The 17,660-nt window shown below is 40.2% G+C and overlaps 1 protein-coding gene across 1 annotated transcript; it reads right to left on the bottom strand.

Moving 5' to 3' along the window:
• Positions 1 to 37: 37 nt before the first annotated feature.
• Positions 38 to 12,452, bottom strand: LOC117585941 (bumetanide-sensitive sodium-(potassium)-chloride cotransporter). Its single transcript, XM_034275710.1, has 9 exons — positions 11,788 to 12,452; positions 8,747 to 8,840; positions 3,159 to 3,543; positions 2,852 to 3,085; positions 1,493 to 2,786; positions 996 to 1,432; positions 822 to 933; positions 492 to 765; positions 38 to 421 (listed from the first exon to the last, which is right to left on the bottom strand). Exons 1-9 carry the CDS (start codon positions 12,027 to 12,029, stop codon positions 305 to 307), a joined length of 3,189 nt encoding a protein of 1,062 aa, XP_034131601.1. The 5' UTR covers positions 12,030 to 12,452; the 3' UTR covers positions 38 to 304.
• Positions 12,453 to 17,660: the final 5,208 nt, after the last annotated feature.

Genomic DNA, 17,660 nt, shown 5'->3' on the forward strand with positions numbered 1-17,660 from the left:
CAAAATGCAGTTAATGTACATTAATTATAATGTTTATGTTTTCTGATTTAGTCTGAATAGTTCGTAATTAACTTAGGGCTACGGTGTGTGAAACAGAGACACATTAATGTATATTTTACAAAGTTTTCACTAGGGACTATCGTCAAGGATGTTTAGGGTGTTCGCTTCATATAAAAAGTACTTGAGTAGAGTATTCAGAGCCTGTTCTGTGTGCTCTTGTCTACGTGTGGAACTGCATGGGGGAACGCCTAAACGCTAATAATACTAAGTTGTACTCGGAACTGGAAGCGTCGCGGGAATTAGCCTAGGAGTAGAGCGTCAGCACTGGGGTCTGATTGCCACGGGCCAGAGCCACAGGACATTTCATATCCGAGGTGAGCATCTCCAGCCACGACATGTACAGCGGCGCAGAGATTGCCTCCTGCAAAGCGAAAACAAAATATATACAGAGTATTAGAAAGTATTAGAAAGGTTCACTGAGTTTGTCATACCTTTCGGGGCATAGGCAGGGACATGACCACCAGGGAGGCATTTGACGAATGCTTGACCACCAGCTCATGGATGCGCAACTGACGATTGGTCTTCTCGGACATACTATGAAGCTCCTCGTCCGTGATGCCGTACTCGTTGCGTGCACCTCGACGGAAGGGCTCGATGAGGCGCTGATGCTTGAGCACGGTCTCCGTGCGTGGCTGCTCGGACACGCCCTTCAGCATGATCAGCTCCGAGAACTTGATGCGGAACTTGGTCAACAGACTGGCCATGCTGCAGAGAAAGATATGGTGAGTGGCAATTCCTAAGAAATTCTAAGCTAATCTTACCTCTTTTCCTCCTGATCTTCGTCCTTGCCATGGCACATGGTAAAGACCCTCAGCTTGCAGTTCTGCCAGTGGGAGCGCATGGAGATGATGTACGGCAGCAGAATGGTGAGACCTGCAAGGCAACTCAACGTTCAGTAAGGAAAACGCCAAAAGATTGAACTCTTTAGAACTCACCTCCATCATCGTAAAGCCAGAAGACATCGATGGTACCCTTGGCCTGCTTGCGCGTGAAGATGGTCATCGCATCTAGCAAGTTCTGTGGAATGTCCGAGCCTCCCTTGGTGTGATAAGTCACTGCCGCATCATCCTGGTTGTTCACCTTGTAGCTGCGGGAGCTGCGCTGCATATTGGGCATGGGTGGCGGCTGGGGCATAGTGTACGAGGAGTTGGGGCTGTCCATGCCGGCCAGATTCAGATTGGAGTCAATGTGCAGCAGCTCAGAGGCGGCGTTGGCCGCTGGCATCAGTTCGTTGGTGAAGCCCTGGGCATTAGCTGTGTGCATATGTCCCATGCCATTCGGCGGCAAATTCACCTCCGAACTCAGCTCCGAGAAATCCAAACCGTTGGGCAGTCGGAGCAGAGCCACGCCCATGCGCTGCGAGAAAGCATTGCTAAGGGAAGGAAGACAGAATCAGTAAGAGCTTCTACCATATAGATATCGATGCACTTACTATAAAATGGCAAAGTAGCTCTCGACCTCCTCCTTGCGACAGCGATTCCAATCGGGTTTGTAGCCCACCAGCACAATATTGGGTGACATCTTGCCAAAGCCAGTGGACTTGGTCAGTGCATTGATGCCATCCTCGAGGCTAAAGCCATCTATTACATTGTAGAAGGCCTTGATCTTGCGCGCATCCAAATACTTTTGCCCATCCTTCACCAGATTTTGGCGATTCTTGTAGCCCACTCGCACCGGAATGATATTGGCCACAAACATCAGAGAGTTATTCTTGGTCAGCAGATAGCCAAAGTCCACCAGGGGCGGCCTTGTCTTGGGATCTCCTGACAGCACCAGGACCTGGGGGTGATAGTTCTTCACGTGATCGGAGACATTCTGCAGACGATGCACGGCCATGAGGGCGGCCTTGTACTGCTGCGCCTGCGTGGTGGATCCCCAGTTGGCCTCTGGCTTGCGGTACATCACCACCAGATAGAGAGCAAAGATGATGCCAAAAGTGATGATGGCAGCCACATAGTTGATGAGGAACATAATGACCAAGCACATGGCAAAACCAAAGAGACTGATCCACGCGTTGTAGTACTTAAAAGTGGGCCGCCAGCCCAGGGGCTTGACGAAGGCCGCATGGAATGTGCAGAAGTTGATCAGGGCATAGGAGGCCAGGTAGAAGGTGGAGATGAGCGGCGCAATCAGATTGAGCTCTCCGATCAGCAGGAAGCCAGCGGAGATGAAGAATGTCAGCACATAGCCGCGATAGGGCTCGCCATGCTTGCCGTACGGCTTGGAGAAGAAGATCAGTCCCGGATAGATCTCATCAATGCCCAGGGCCTGCACCAAGCGGGGCACAGACAGCAGATTGGTCAGCGCTGTGCTGAGAGTGGCCGCAAAGCATCCGGCATAGATCAGGGGACCCCACAGGGACATTGTCTGCATCATTTCATATGAGTTAAAGAGACCCCAGGTGCAATTGCCAGTGGCCATGCATGGTAGCTCCGAGGAAATGAGGCTGCCATTGATCAGGTCACCGGGTAAGCCAGAGGCATCTCGCACAGCAGCACCGCCGGCAAAGAGCACGAAGAGGGCATAAGACGTCATCGAGATGAGCAACGCCCAGAAGGTGCCCTTGGGTATGGCCGCTCCAGCTTCCTTTAGATCTCCGCAAATGTTAGCGCCCGCCTGGATGCCCGTCACGCTGGGAAAGAAGATGGCGAATACACTGAAGAAGTCATGATTCACGCCCTCCGCATAGCGATATTCCGATCCAAAGTTCTCCTTGAAGGTGGACCCTGAAAACGAAAGCGGATTGTTAGCTATAAGATAGGAAAGGCTGGTCCTCGATCTATCAACTCACAGGAGAATCCAACAAAACCCTTGGAGATCAGATTCTCATTGCCCTGTGGACCGATGGCGGCACCAATCACAAAATTGATAATGGCCAAGAGAATCGTGACAATTAGGAAGTTTTGAGCCTTTGTCTCCCATTCCATGCCCACACAGCAGATCAGAATGAGCACCAGAATGGTCACGGTTCCTACAATTCGGATATCATTGATGCCATTGTCGACGATCTTCAGACCGTTGTTTTCTGGGAGAAGAGGAATTAAAGGTAAAATTAATATAAAGATATTTCCTCATCCCCCAATTAAATATTTACTTACTCAATAGACCATTCAACGATTCGCAGAAACCAATGGTGTTCATGGAGGCCGAGACGGCATTGGCGAATGCAAACACCACGCCCACGGATGCGCCAAACTCGGGTCCGAGAGAGCGGGATATAATGAAGTAGACGCCACCACCCTTGACCTCGCCGTTGGTGCTAATGGCCGACAGTGAGAGGGTCGTTATAACGCAGACCACCGCCGCGATCGTAATTATAATCAATGTCTGCAAGATGCCAGACTCCGCCACCACCCAACTGAGGCGCAGGAAGAGCATCACGCCCCAGATGTTCAGCAGACATGGTATGAGTACGCCCACGATCCACCCGAGCTTGATGTGACCGCCAACCTGTTCCGGTTCCGGTTCGGGTATGGTAATGCTCTGGAATTGGTAATGCAAGTTGAATTATTTATTAAAATGTTGACACATTAATCTGCTCTAATAAAATTTTAAGCCCACAAGCAAAAGGTTAATGCTAAGTGCTTTTGTTATTGATATTGTTAAAATCCTCACAAATCCATATGAAAATGGGGTTACAATTCCATTGGAATATCTGTTAAAAAACCTGGCAAATATTTGTTAACAATTTCATTGCAATAATTCTGTAAATTTCGCCACGAATTAAACAGCTGTCCGCCAAAAGAACCAGGCATTCAGGCATTACTCATACGTCATGTGTGCGATTTAGTACTCGTATTCAATTAACGACCCGTCGACGCCGTAGTCAGAGGCAGAGGCCAGAACAATAGCAACTGAAATGGAGCAACAGCAGCAGCAGCAGGAGGAGCAACAACCAGATTATGAGAAGCATCAAATTGCGTTCCATTCCAATTAAAGTTGATTTTTATCGCAGCTCTACTCGTAAATCCAGGGAACAATATAAAAATGTTGAAATGAAAGTCGAAACATTCAAGTAAAACCTAATCAAATTAACCATTGCATGAAGCTGTGCTATTTGGGCTCAGTGGGGATGTTTAAATCCTTAAATAAATGTCAGTTCTATGACTGTCTTTGACTTTATAGAGGAAATGCTGCTGAAAGGGAAATTAAATCCAAAAGCTCTTAGTGTTTGGATGGAGTGCCCTTAGGAACTTAATGCTTAAATTGATAAACTGTATGAGTCACCTTGTTTTTAGTCAAATTTTTCTGTTGATTATATGTCATTTAGGAGATGTTAACACATCAAGGCTTTTTTTTGAGGGAACAGATGTGTACATCTGTACAGCGGATGAGCATTGATAAGTTTGTGACACACAGAAAAAAAAATGTACTTTAACTTCAAAGATAACTCACAAATATGATACGTTTTTAAAGAAATTGAATGTTAACCTTGAACCCAAAACTCTTCCATTATATTCTTCCCCATTATTTTCCTCGATAAATTCCTACACAAAAATTTTCCAAACTGTTCTCTTATCACATGAGGTAATTTTCCAAGCAGGCAATTATTAAGCACTATAAAACAACTCAACTGAACAACAGAACAATTTCTTATGATTGTCATAATTTAATAATTTACAAAAGACATTGGGCCGCCTGTTTTTTCGGCTATTGTTTTGCTATTTATTTGTGGTTTGTTGGTATCATTGGAGACGGAGCTGGAGCTGGAGCCTGAAGCTCATTTATTATATTGTTTGCCCACATAATTGAATGTTTTTTAAAAAGGCGTCCAATTGGAAATGGCACACGTGGCAAGGGGCAGTGCGACAGGCAGTGCGACAGGGTTGGGCAGGACGACATCGATTGACAGACCCATTCCCCGTTGGCACACGCTGCGTATACGCAATGTTGGTTAGTTAGTCGCCCTCGATGGGTGGTTAATGTGAATTGTTTGCACATTTTTGGCGGCTCCCCAGCGAAGGCCAACACAGACAGACACCACAGAACAAAACACATAGAGAGGACAAAAGGAAAGGGGGATACTTATGGTCTCACTAGTATGAAACTCTGGCGCTTCCTGCCTGCCTGCCTGCCAACCTGCCATCCTTCCTGACTTCACCATTCCCTTTTCATTTAGTTAAAGACGCATTTTGCTCTGGGGTTATGTTTTTTTTTTGTTTCCCCGCTTTTGTTGTCATGCACAAAAATTGGAATTGAAATTGGTATTTTGGGGGAAAAAAATACAGAGACAGGGATAGAGATAATCCATTATGCTGGGCCGCTTGTGGCAGTGATTTGAGACCAGTTAATAGACAAAAATGATTCAAAATGGAAATAAAGTAAGGAGAGAGAGAAGGGAAGAAGAAAGAATAGAGTGTGAAAGCGATAATCACAATATCCATAAATAGAAAAAGAATTAGTTTCTCTTATTTGTTTTTGATAGGGAACTATTTTTCAATTTATTGTGCAGCTTTAAGGTTAAAGTGCTAATATTCTGGTGGGAAAATATTTAAATTTTGTTGGAGATAAACTTAGGTTAATGCAAAACTTCAAATAGGTGAAACCCCCTTTGAAGTTCACTCGATTTGCACTTATTTTTACGCAGTTTCAACACTCAACGCAAATTAAATTTCTCTGCCACATTTATAATGATGAGAAGAATGGGAAATGCAACAGAGATGAGGGGTAAACATATTGTTAGACTCGTACGCCCCAATAATTTAATGGCAGCGCGGTAAACAAAGCAATTCTGGAGCAAGATTTGTGCATTAGGAAATCAATAGAATCGTATAAAAATAGCCCCACAGCTCAATGGATTGTAAATTACCGAATTGTAATGCGAATATGGAATGGCAAGTACGCCGTCTAAGAGTATGAGAATGATGCAAACAATGCTCAGACGAACAAAGTACACATGTACGCCTAGCATTAAGATGTTGATAATACTTTCTGATATTTCCATTGAGATTTGACAATTTAAAATTTCCAAAGTGTTGAGTTGAGGAACGCCTCTTCAAAAAAACTTTGAAGAGCTCTGCGATCTGCTAAGAACTGGAATTGGTTTCACTTTTCGGGTTTTTTTTTTTGCGATACATCTTGAGTGGTTTTTGTGTCAATTTAATTGATGGAAAGTGAAAAGAAATAATACATTTTTCAACTCAAAACTGTTATCGGAGTGACGTCTTGTCAGCAGCCCCTGACAGGTTCAACACACGCACACATCTGTGGAGTGTACCCTGGAGCGGGTCCGACCCATCGAGTTCTGTACTCTTTTCTGATAAGCAACGAATCAGCCAACGTCAATGCCAACAGCTCTAGGCTCCAGCGCCATCTGCAAAACGGTGGCTGTCAATTTTAATGACACGACATGCGAGTCCTGCACTATCCTCACACTCACCCTGTTGTTTACTCTACGAGTATATGTACATATGTATATGTATGTACATAGACACAAATGTGCACCTCCCCCTAGAAACAGTGTCCATGGCTGATGCATGGCTGCATCTTGTTGACAATTAATTTGGCTTCAATGTTGTCATCGATAGCGTCTTGGCCATAACGTGCCATGAGTTATGGCTGAGTGCGTTGAAATCTACTTATGAATTGACAGGGAACAGAGTGTTGCAGCCAGCAGCAGCCTTCACATACCCAAGGGTAAACTAAAGGCAATCGGAAAGTAAAATATGGAAATATTTGCAAGGAGAAAGTAATCTGCAAGGCAACAGGACAATATGGTAATTTTCTAAAGCAAAAAATTATATGTAATCCCTAAGTAAAATATGAACATTTGTTGAAGGATTTGCTCGGCGGCTAAAGGAGGGGGTGCATGTAATCTTTAACTTAAATTTGAAACTTTTCGTTGCTGAAAGTTACACGTAAAATACGGTAATATAATGGAAAATTAATCTCATAGGGTTTATTTTAGATTAATCTTTGTTAAGAAAGATCCAGAAAAGCTCTAAGAGAGAAACTCCATTTGTAAAGCTTTAAAGTAGTACTACCGCATTAGAAATATTAACAAGTCCGTATCTAGATCTGTCAACCTAAATATGTATCTTGTTCGAACGGCCTCAATCTAGCAGCCACCAGTTGCAATCGGTTAGCAGACTTCGAATACATATCAAACATCTGTCAAGTCGTAAGTTCATATATGTGTTTCCGCTTAAATTCCAGCATAGTTCTTTGGGTAAATATTTGAAGTGAATTATCAAGCTGCCTTAGACGGACTCCGGCAAAAGCTATCTTATCACTTAAAGCGCCAGGGCGCGTTCTTTGTGTCAGTTTATTTGATGTCTTGGAATTGGAATTCCCCTAATGAGCGGGCGGCAGTGTAATGCAATTTTTATGATATTTATCATACGCCGTGGCGGCCCCTCGCCCATCAGTAGCCCGGAAAAAAGGGAATTAATTAAACGATAGTCGTATAGAAAATATGAGTAGCACAGGAGACAGACCGGACCCACTTTTGGTATGAGAGAAGACGCTATAGACGCATCAAATTTATTACCCCAGCGATAACCATAAAAACTGTGGCACTGGGATAGCTTATACTTGTAGTTTCTCTGCTTCCCTCTCTGCCTCCAACCTCTCAGAGATAAGCGTTACATGGAAAACGAAGGGGAGTTTGGATGTTCGGAAGAGGGGGGTGGCCTTGGCAAAGGTGCGGCCTGCTTATCTTAAGTATCCAACGTCATCATGATAATAGCGCTCAAATCTGTAGGCGCTAAATACAATCAATTATACTCGAGCGCCTCAAAATTGCGTACGTCATGGAAAACTCACAATTTGCACGTCGGAAATGTGAAAATTGTTCAAGTAAATAGATCAGACAAGCATATTAATGATAGACAGACATAACTATATACAAAACTGCCTCGAGACTCGAGCTACCCCAAAAGATTGTTTTTTTTTTCTGATCTGTTGCTGGATCCATAATTTTGTTTTGGTTCTGTTTTTTGCGGAATTCGTTCTGTTCTTCAGCTTTTGTTTATTTGCCGAGTACTTGAAATGTTTTCTGAAATGTACAGGCACTGAGTGAAGTGCCCTCTGCAAGGATTATGCCATAGAGAACACTAAACAGAAACCGTGGAATCTACGAGTGCCATAGGGATAAAGACACTCATCTTTCAGTGACAATAACACTTGAAGCTATCACTATTAATTCATGTTCAATATCAAAATGCAACACGTTTAAAGTAAGTATTTGGTGTTATGGTTGCTTTTTGTTCAAGAGCATTCCTTATAGACATCAATATATATATTATTGACCCTGGTTGTCAAACATAATTGTTGACCCAAATTGGAACGAGGCTAATAGATCTATTTTTTGTGTTGAGAATTGGGAATATATCAGATTAAAGGTACTTCAAATGTGTTTTTTTTTAATTGTTTTGCTTTATATATTAAATGATTATGGATTATCAATACGAAATTAGGAGAATAGGTTTTCTTGTGAATTTACAGACATATATTTTGTAAAACACATACTTAATTCTCGCAGCTATTTTAATTCCCAAAAAATCGGTTTCTATATCTCAGTTATTATAGAATTGTTCTTCATATCACATGATTAAATTTCCTCACTGACTGTTAAACCTATTTAATCGTATTTTAAATAATTGAAAACCAAGGACTTTCCTCCGTTAACACACACTTATTAAAAGCATATTTTGCATAATTATGTCATGACAATGGGAGAACTTACCTGGTCTTGCAGCTCTCCCTGAAGTTCTCCGATGGAAGGACGCTTCAGATTGCGCATAGAAATGCGATAATTGTCCAGACGCGGCAGTGTCTCCCTGAAATCAAACAATTAAGCCATTAATAGGAATCACTTTCGCGAACTGGCGCGGGCAGGAGGTTGGAAAATTTCCATACTGATGATACGGGAGCAGAATAATCATCGCTTCGGACAGCATGACCGTTGCCTGCAGCGAGCCGAGCACAAATATCATCCACCTCGGAGCCCACTACTCAACACCCAGCACGCACTCGCCGCAAATCCTCAAATGAGTGAGGAAAATTTAAAGAATACAGACGAAGAACCAAGTTATACGAGAATGTGTGCTCGGAAACACATAAATAATAAGACAATAAAATGGCCAAAGGCAAAGGTAGCCCCGCACAAGTGAGGGATGTGATGGTCAGCAGGGGTTCCACTTTCGGGGCAAAGTTTTATCAGAAAATTCCTTTACTGAGAGCGATCTCTTGATGTATATGTATGTATATTTACTGATCGCAATTGAAAACAGAAACAAATAAGAATAAGAATAACAAAAGCTTCAGCCAAAGAAATGCCAAAATATAATTTAAAATCTTAAAAAGCCAAAAACGGGAATGGGAAACCAATAATTCGGCGCCACCGTTGGACATTGGCGTCGACTCGAAAAGGGATTGACAGGGAAATTTAAAATTGATTTATTATAAGTATAATTGATATTTGATCACATAATGGGAGTATAATAAATATACCTAGTAGTGAAGGCAATTCTTATTACTGGATCATAAATGAATGTACCTATGTATCTCGTATAATTATCCCCCTTGATCGTCACCCCCACGCCACAATCAGTTATGCATGTTTATTAATAATAGACAGGCAAAGCGAATGAAGAAGCTCTCGAGGGCGTACTATATAAATCTACAGACATAAAGGGGGAACCAGGAACCTGCTGGATTTTCCTTATAATTCCATTTTACATTTTCAATTCATTGGGCAGACGGCAGTGGCAGCGACGACTGCGCATAAGAAACAATTTTACAATTGAACATCTACATATACAAGTACGAGTATGAGAAGGCATAATATAATAAATAAGAACATGTATGTACTAGGAATTCATTCGAACATATGTACATATGAACCTCCATACATAAATACGAAGTGGATACGCATTGATTGTTTGCCGGTTGCCGGTTTCATTGAGGTTAAGCTGGTTGGGAGGGAGAGATTTCGATCAATTGAATTCATGAACGATCGATTAAACCACTTGATAAACTACTAATTTATTTGCTACAAGCTCCAAATAATAAAACTTTAAACTCTGAGAGAGAGAGAGAGAGCTCCTGCTTGTGTGAAGTGCGTTTTGATGGACTTTTCCGATTAGAAATCCTTGTGCCCGAAATGGATGGCTTTGAAAACTTGTTGCTTTTCTTCCTATTTGAGTTTTTATTAAATGTTCGGTGCGATTGTGATGTAAGTTGCTTGCCACACGAAATGTTTTTATGGGAAAACAAATCATCTTCTGTCTACATTTCATTCCAGCAAAATGGAATTCTTTTCGGACAGCTCTTTGGCAGCATTTAATGGAATTGAGCCTGAATGCGCGAATGTGCTTACAAAGTGGGCAAATCAAAAGGAAAGCAATTGTAATAATTAATTCGGAAATGTGTTCAAAACATTTGGCACATGGGTCAGGGTCGTGCGAAGGTCGCATCTGTGAACTGTCGTGTGCCCAAAAACCATTTTATAATCAGAGCATGCGAAAATGTACAAGGAAAATGGCAATTAAAATGAAACCAATGCAATTTGTCAATGGTTTGTAACGTTTTATGAATATTTGATTGGGGAAAGGTGTGAAATGTACTATATCATGAGAGAATTGTAAGTTATTTTGAGAGTTAATACCTATTAAGTCCTAAAGAAAATCAACATCTAAATCAGCATATAATTACTCCATTTACTAATGGTAGATAACTCCAAAACATAAAATAACTGCGGAACACTGTACTCATTGTAATCTCCAATTATTTACATAAATATTTCATTGAAAATTTCTTAATGATTTAATTTATGACATTTTTAATTCAAAGCTCTATAAAAACTTAAAACAATTTGAAGCCAATGAATATTCATATAGAACATTTCCATTAAATTGCACAAAAAATATGCACATCAATTACATATTATATAATTCTAATGTAATGTGGATGAAAAGCAAACAAACTTCACTCGAGTTTCAACAAAAATTTTACATTCCCATATATCGACAGACCACTGTACCAATTGACAATCACGTGTGTGCCACATCACTCCAATTGTTGCCGATTTTGCACTCTGATAAAAACTTTTCAATCTGCTTTAATTTTTGTTGTGTTTTATATGCTAAACGTGATTACAATAAATTGGCATAAAGTAACCTTCATATTCAGTAATACAAAACTTAAACATTCATGTTTTTAAATGTCCCTTTATTTGGATGTATTTACAATCAATTTAAACCTTTTGAGAGCGCTCTCTTTTGTTTTCTGAACCCATGAACTCATCCCATACATTATTTATTTTACTTAACGAAAAAGTTTACTCTGGATCAATCACTAGATTAAATGCAAACAGAAACGGGAAAAAGGGGAGACGCCATGTGTCGTGAAATGAATTGCAGCTCATTACGGAATGAAAAATTAATGATAAATTTGCTTTGGGAAAACTTTAATTAATTGTTGTTGCATTATTTCTAAATTGTTTTAGACTCAGGTGCGCTCCACGTGAGCGCTAATGAATGGAAATGAAATTAGTATCTCAAGCGCCTTTAGACCCGCAACAGAGGATGTTGCTGAATCACATCCGAAGCTTATCTAAGAAGCAATTATCAAAAAATCGCTTTCTATTGAAAGTAGCCAGCATTTGATTTAATGTTTCACCAAAGGGTTTTCGACACGCTCTGTAGGCTGCAGGGTGTGATAATTTTTCTTGTTTTTAGAACGAATCGGAAATGCATGGAGAATTTTGCTGAATCTGAAACTCACTTTGTAAGCTGTGCCAGACTGAACTTTCTCTCCGCATCGGACTTCCGCAAGAAGTGTCCAAATCCTCTGAAGGATAGCCGGGAACTGCGACGGTTGTCCCCGTTCTCTCCTATGACCTTGGCCTGTAGATGATTATCTTGAAGACCAGAGTCCGTCTGATCGACAGGAGCTGTTGCAGTCTCTCCATCATAGCCGGCATTGGCAGTGCCGTTTACCTTTGAGATCTGAAAACGATCGGCCATAATGCTGATGGTCCGTTTAGGTTGTTTCAAATTCTGTTTGTGATGGATTCCGGGGGTATGACTCCTCTACTTCAACTTTTATGATTATTTATTAGAAACAAGACACATTTGCATTTCACACACGGTATTCGGTATAATTTGGATGGTGCACCCCCTTTTGGGGCCTGGAATAATATGATATCACACACACGGAACGCGGCCAGGATGTTCGTTGCGTTGTGCACTAGGCAAAGTTCCAGCTACGTTTAACCGAATATTTCGAAATATTGTTTTGGCACTCGTTGTTGCGACTCGCAGTTCGGGTGGACTTATTTCATTCAGTTCGTGTGAAGAGCAAGATATACTACTACACTACTGTTATTCGTGTTGCGGCAACTACAACTTGACGCGGCGACTGTCGCACGGCGTTTGAGCGCTGTCAAGTGTTAACCGCCTGATTATTATGGCTTTTTTTTGCGCTGGAGCCAGTCGTCAGCTGCTCTGCTCTGCCGCTTCCGCTGTATCTCGCTTTTGGATTTAATACCAATCGAATGCTATACAACATAATGTGTATAAGAACGCACGGAGACGCTTCTGTGTGGTGTGCGTGAGTGTGGTGAGTTTTCAACAAGTGTTTGTGGTCGCCGCGTACAAGACGGTGGCGCCACGCTCTCTTTGCCAATTCCGAACCCCCTGTTAGGGGAGCAGGTACAGTTGAGATGTGTGGTCCTAGCGACAATGAGATACCCTAACCGATTTTTGAAGCAATCTGTTAACAAAGAAACTTGCAAAATTGATTTTAATTCTTGGTTTCTCATTTTCAGTTTATAATTATTTAAGGTAGATTAGACTGTATTTTTAAAACACGATAAACCTTTTTAGGCCTTTGTTTTATAAAAGGAAATGTCTGCTGAGTCAACCTCTTTGACTCGATTGTCAATCGCACTGAGCAGTGTCCACTCTTTTGGGGACAAATAAAACAATTCTTTAGGTATTACTTTGGACTTGTTTCCCATTAAAATTTTCACTTGAAAACACATAAAACTTCAAATAAAATAAAATAAAATATTCACAAATCTTCAAACTATATCCTGCAATAATGATACTTCATGAATCATAGACAAACCCAGCCGGTTCTTTAGGAAAATTCATAAATGGGTCACTGTTTTATTGTGCCAAATAACCCCAATGTTAATTCTTTTACTCATTTTTTGCATACAAAAATGTCTTCTCTATCAGGATGATCACCGATTGGAGTGGTATACATATTATGGTAATAATGTAACCCAATGGACACCACAGGCAGTGCTGTGTGTCTTTTGCTGCACCTTGGCACGCTCTTGGCACATTCGCTGGCCATTGCGGTTTTTAAACTTGTTTCATTTGTTTACCCAATTCATAATAATCCGCTGGCTCTTCTCCATTCCCCACACTCATTCACAGCCGTATTCACACTTATACTTAGACATACTCAAAAGCCTTATAACATCTTTACTATCAGCCAACTCGAGTCGGCGAGTCGAGCCGCAGTCATTGTCGGCGGGGCAGACAATAACAGCGATCAGGGCAAGAGCACACGAATAAACCCCCTTAATCGAATTAAATTCGTCACAGAGTTTGCCGTAGCTTCCCATAAAGTGCAAACAGAGTTATTCCTTATTAAACCAAATGATTGAGTCTGTACTCTCTTGTTCATTCCCATAACCAGCTGCTATAGTGCGCTCTCCAGAGTGCGTTTCTCTTTCTTATGGCTAGTGATTCTTCGATTTAACAAGATCCAACAGTTCTTATCGGTTCTATTTGCCTATTTATTGGGATACCTCGCTAAGTGTTTCTTCTCTTAAGATTCATTGTTCTTATCGGTTCAACGATTATTTTCCTAATTGTTCGTTCTCCCATGATTCAGTTTTTTGTACATTTTACTTTTATTGGTTTAGTTTGCTTATTTATTTGCATATCTGCGGATTTCCGCTCTGCCATGAATTTTGGAAACAAAAAATGTTGAAGAACTTTTAATGCTCTTTTGTAAAATGTACAGAGTTCCCCTCCTTCAGATATACATACATAAGATGCTACTTAAGAGTACATGTTAATGAAGATCAATTGAATTTTAGTTCTTTATTATACCTTAAAGTTACTCTCTATGTTCATTGAGTAAGGCCTAATCTACTTTATTAGTTTGATAAAAGGGTACCGCCTTATAACGGACATAAAGAGGTGTTCAAATCAGAACATCTTATCTTTACAAACCAATTATATGTCCAATAACGAATCACTTGGGTATTGGTGAAGGGAAATCTAATCTACTGTTTGTAGCGCATGCAAAATTCGAACATTTTAAATCTATTCAAATAGAAATTCCCCATAGTTTTACCCGAAATCACCACCTTCATCAGAATCAGATGTTATGGCTGCTGATGTATTTAATAGGTCCCATGCATGGATAGATGCAATCCATTTGGTAACCAACTTCAGTTGTATAAGACTATCCGTAGATCTCGAGAACTACTGAGAAGGGAATAACGTATTTTGTCACTTGATTGCATTTTAATAAACGATTTTATTTTTACTAATATTTTGTGAGTGATTTAATATTTGTATTATTTTATAAACCATTAATACACAAAAATCACCGATTGGCGGAACAGATTTTTATTATACTTTTGCGATATACTTTTCACACTTCTTCCATTTTCGCTTCGGCTCATTTCTAAAAACTTTATTGATGGGCTCTTCGTGTTCCTCAGATTTTAAGACAGTCTGTTTATCGTTTTCAATGATACAAATTGAATTTCCTCTATTCAAATCTAGAATTTGAAGCGCCATAAAAATGGCCAAATGTTCGAAAATGTGGTATTTATAAATAAAGCACCAATATATGGATTGTTTTATGTGTAGTCATAGTTTATTTATGCAGTCATATCCTCCAATTGTTTTTGTCTACTATCTCCCTATTTCTCTTGTAATCTTTCTTTTCTTTTATTGGGGGTCAATCTATATTTAGATTTACTCTTTGTTTGGTTTGCACTTTTCACTTAATTTGTTTATGGTTGGGGAAATAAAACTTTAATTGGCAACTGATCTTGTATAAGTCTTAATTATCTCATATAATACGAAGGGAAACAATGCATTAATCAGGGAAATCAATAAAGTTTTAATAATATTAAATTTCTTTCCAAGAGGGCAAAGATGTGGTTTTAAAATCAATTAAAATCTCCGGATTGTCTCCGGAATCTCCGTAGTAATATTCCCCGATTTATCTGTCTATTACATTATAGATATTTTCTTCATAGGAAGTCAACCTGATATTGACAATGGGCCCTAACCAATGTTAACCAGTTACAGCTGGATTTGGTTAACCCTCAGCAGGGGACGGTTGCACTCATTAACACATCTCCAGGCCGCAGATATTTAGACTAGAGACGAATTCCATAATTGATCGAATCAACATATCGCACCACAGACAAATTTATTGTTTTACAGCTGAAATTATATATTTAAGACTTGACAAAGTTGTCTATGTTGTATAACAATCGTTTATTGCTAATTGCTGTCAGCGGAATAGGCAGGCACTCATGACCAATTACATGAGCCAGATGATAACACCTCATCCATGGCATTGGTTCGAGTTTTTATTCGACATTTGGTGGATCGACCGTGGCCTTACAGAGTGCTATCATATCGTGTGCCGGTGACATTATTTGACACTCGTCTCTTAATTGAATTAACTGATTTATACCACCTTAACAGAGTTTTCATTTGGAGCAATCCGAGGTTCCATTCCGCACATATAGAAAGCAATATAGATACAATCGGGTTTCCGTTTCCACGTCCCTAACCGTCCTTGACGTCAATCGTATTCGAACGTCTTACAATATTTGACTGGTATGTGTTTGGATAGCGTTTCTGTATCTGGCTATGTGATAATTGATTGGATAAATACGGGATGACACTTGCTGGGATTCTGGGTAAAAATATTGCTCAAATATTGAATACGGGATAAAAATAAAAGTGATAATGTTCTAATTATCATCAAAAGCTGTGCGTATGCAAAGCACAGATGAAGGAGAATCTCTCCACGTCCACGTGGACTCCACGTCAAAGAATTTCTAGAGCATCAACAATTTGGCATCGAAACTCCCTTTGATGCACAAACAAATTAATAACACCCACATCTGTCAATGAAACGTCATAAGGTCATTATCTACCGGAACATGAGTCTGTTTTGTTCATACCTCTTATTTTGAATACAAATTAATCAAAGAGCAACAAGGGTATATCACTTTAGGTAGATGTATTAAAATATATAATATGATAATATATGAAATACACAAAACGTCTTTAAAGAAACCCAGAAGATCTAGGGTCATGTGATTCTTTCTTTGGAAATGCCTGGATTTCTTTCTGAGTACTTTCTTAGTCACTTAGTACTTTTAGTCATATTCTGGCTTACAGGTTAACACTTCTGCTAAGAGTTGGATGTGTAGCATCTTCTAGTCGAATCACTCAACTATGCTATATTTTTCTTATTTGTTTTTGACAGCCATTTGATCATGACCCACAGACAGATTCAAAACGTTTTGGCACAACTCTAACGAAAATGTAATTATTTAACCAGCATCCAGTGTTCATCTTAGGTTGCAAACCCGGCCTCCTGGTCTCCTGAAGGAGCTGCTGTGTATCCAGTTCCCAGAATGCAGTTCCAGTTGCGCATGTGATGGGGAGTTTTTGCTGCTGTCGTCATCATCAGCAGCATTCGAAGCAAAGCCCTAATGAGAGACCGATTCGAACCGCTTCATTGCAGTTTTCACTGCGAATATCGGTCTGGTCTGAGCGGAGATCCAGCGACCAGTGTGACAATTGATGGTAAACACAAACCACAATAATTTTCCATCAAATGTTTAATTGTCATAATTATATAATTTCCCCGTTCGACGACAGGCTGGCACGCTCTGCAAAAGTGATATGATGTGTTGTATATGTATATGGATAACTCTTTCTTATAGATGCAGCATCATCTGATTATATTTTTCGGATGGAAGGTTTCGGCGAAAGCCTTCGAAAAAGGGTCACTCATATAGCGGTCTCAAAAAGATTGTTAATTGCCTTAAGCTTTAACAGCCGGCATTCCTAAGGACTTATTGTTAATCATTTGTTATTAAATTGTCTTTTATACTAGCTTGACTTGACCGCCGATAAGAACTGATAAGGTAAGGTAAGGAAACCTTTACTAACTGGAATTCTATTTGTACAATAATGGTATTTTTAATAGATAATCCATCCAAGCATCGCACATTGGCGTCCTCTTGTTAAGTTTTCTCCTCTGTAACTGGAACAAATAAATATCAGAATAACAATTGGCTCGAAGCTAAAAGGCAAACAAGTTGATCAGCACATCAATCATCATCAGGAAAATATGCGTATTCAATCAGCATGTCAATCAGTCAATCGATCTGTGCATTTACAAGAGACCTAAGAATAGATATTTGCAAAATCCATAAATATTTACTTGCGATGGTGTTGGGAATGGGATAGGAATTTATTTGGAAATAGGGAAAGATGGGATCTGTTTAGCATTGATATCAGAACCCATTGGATCACACTGTTTTAACTTTGATTTTAAGTATTTATTTGGTTTTTTTTTTTGGTGGC

This window comes from Drosophila guanche, unplaced genomic scaffold (assembly GCF_900245975.1).
Source record: "Drosophila guanche unplaced genomic scaffold, DGUA_6, whole genome shotgun sequence".
NCBI lineage: Eukaryota > Metazoa > Arthropoda > Insecta > Diptera > Drosophilidae > Drosophila > Drosophila guanche.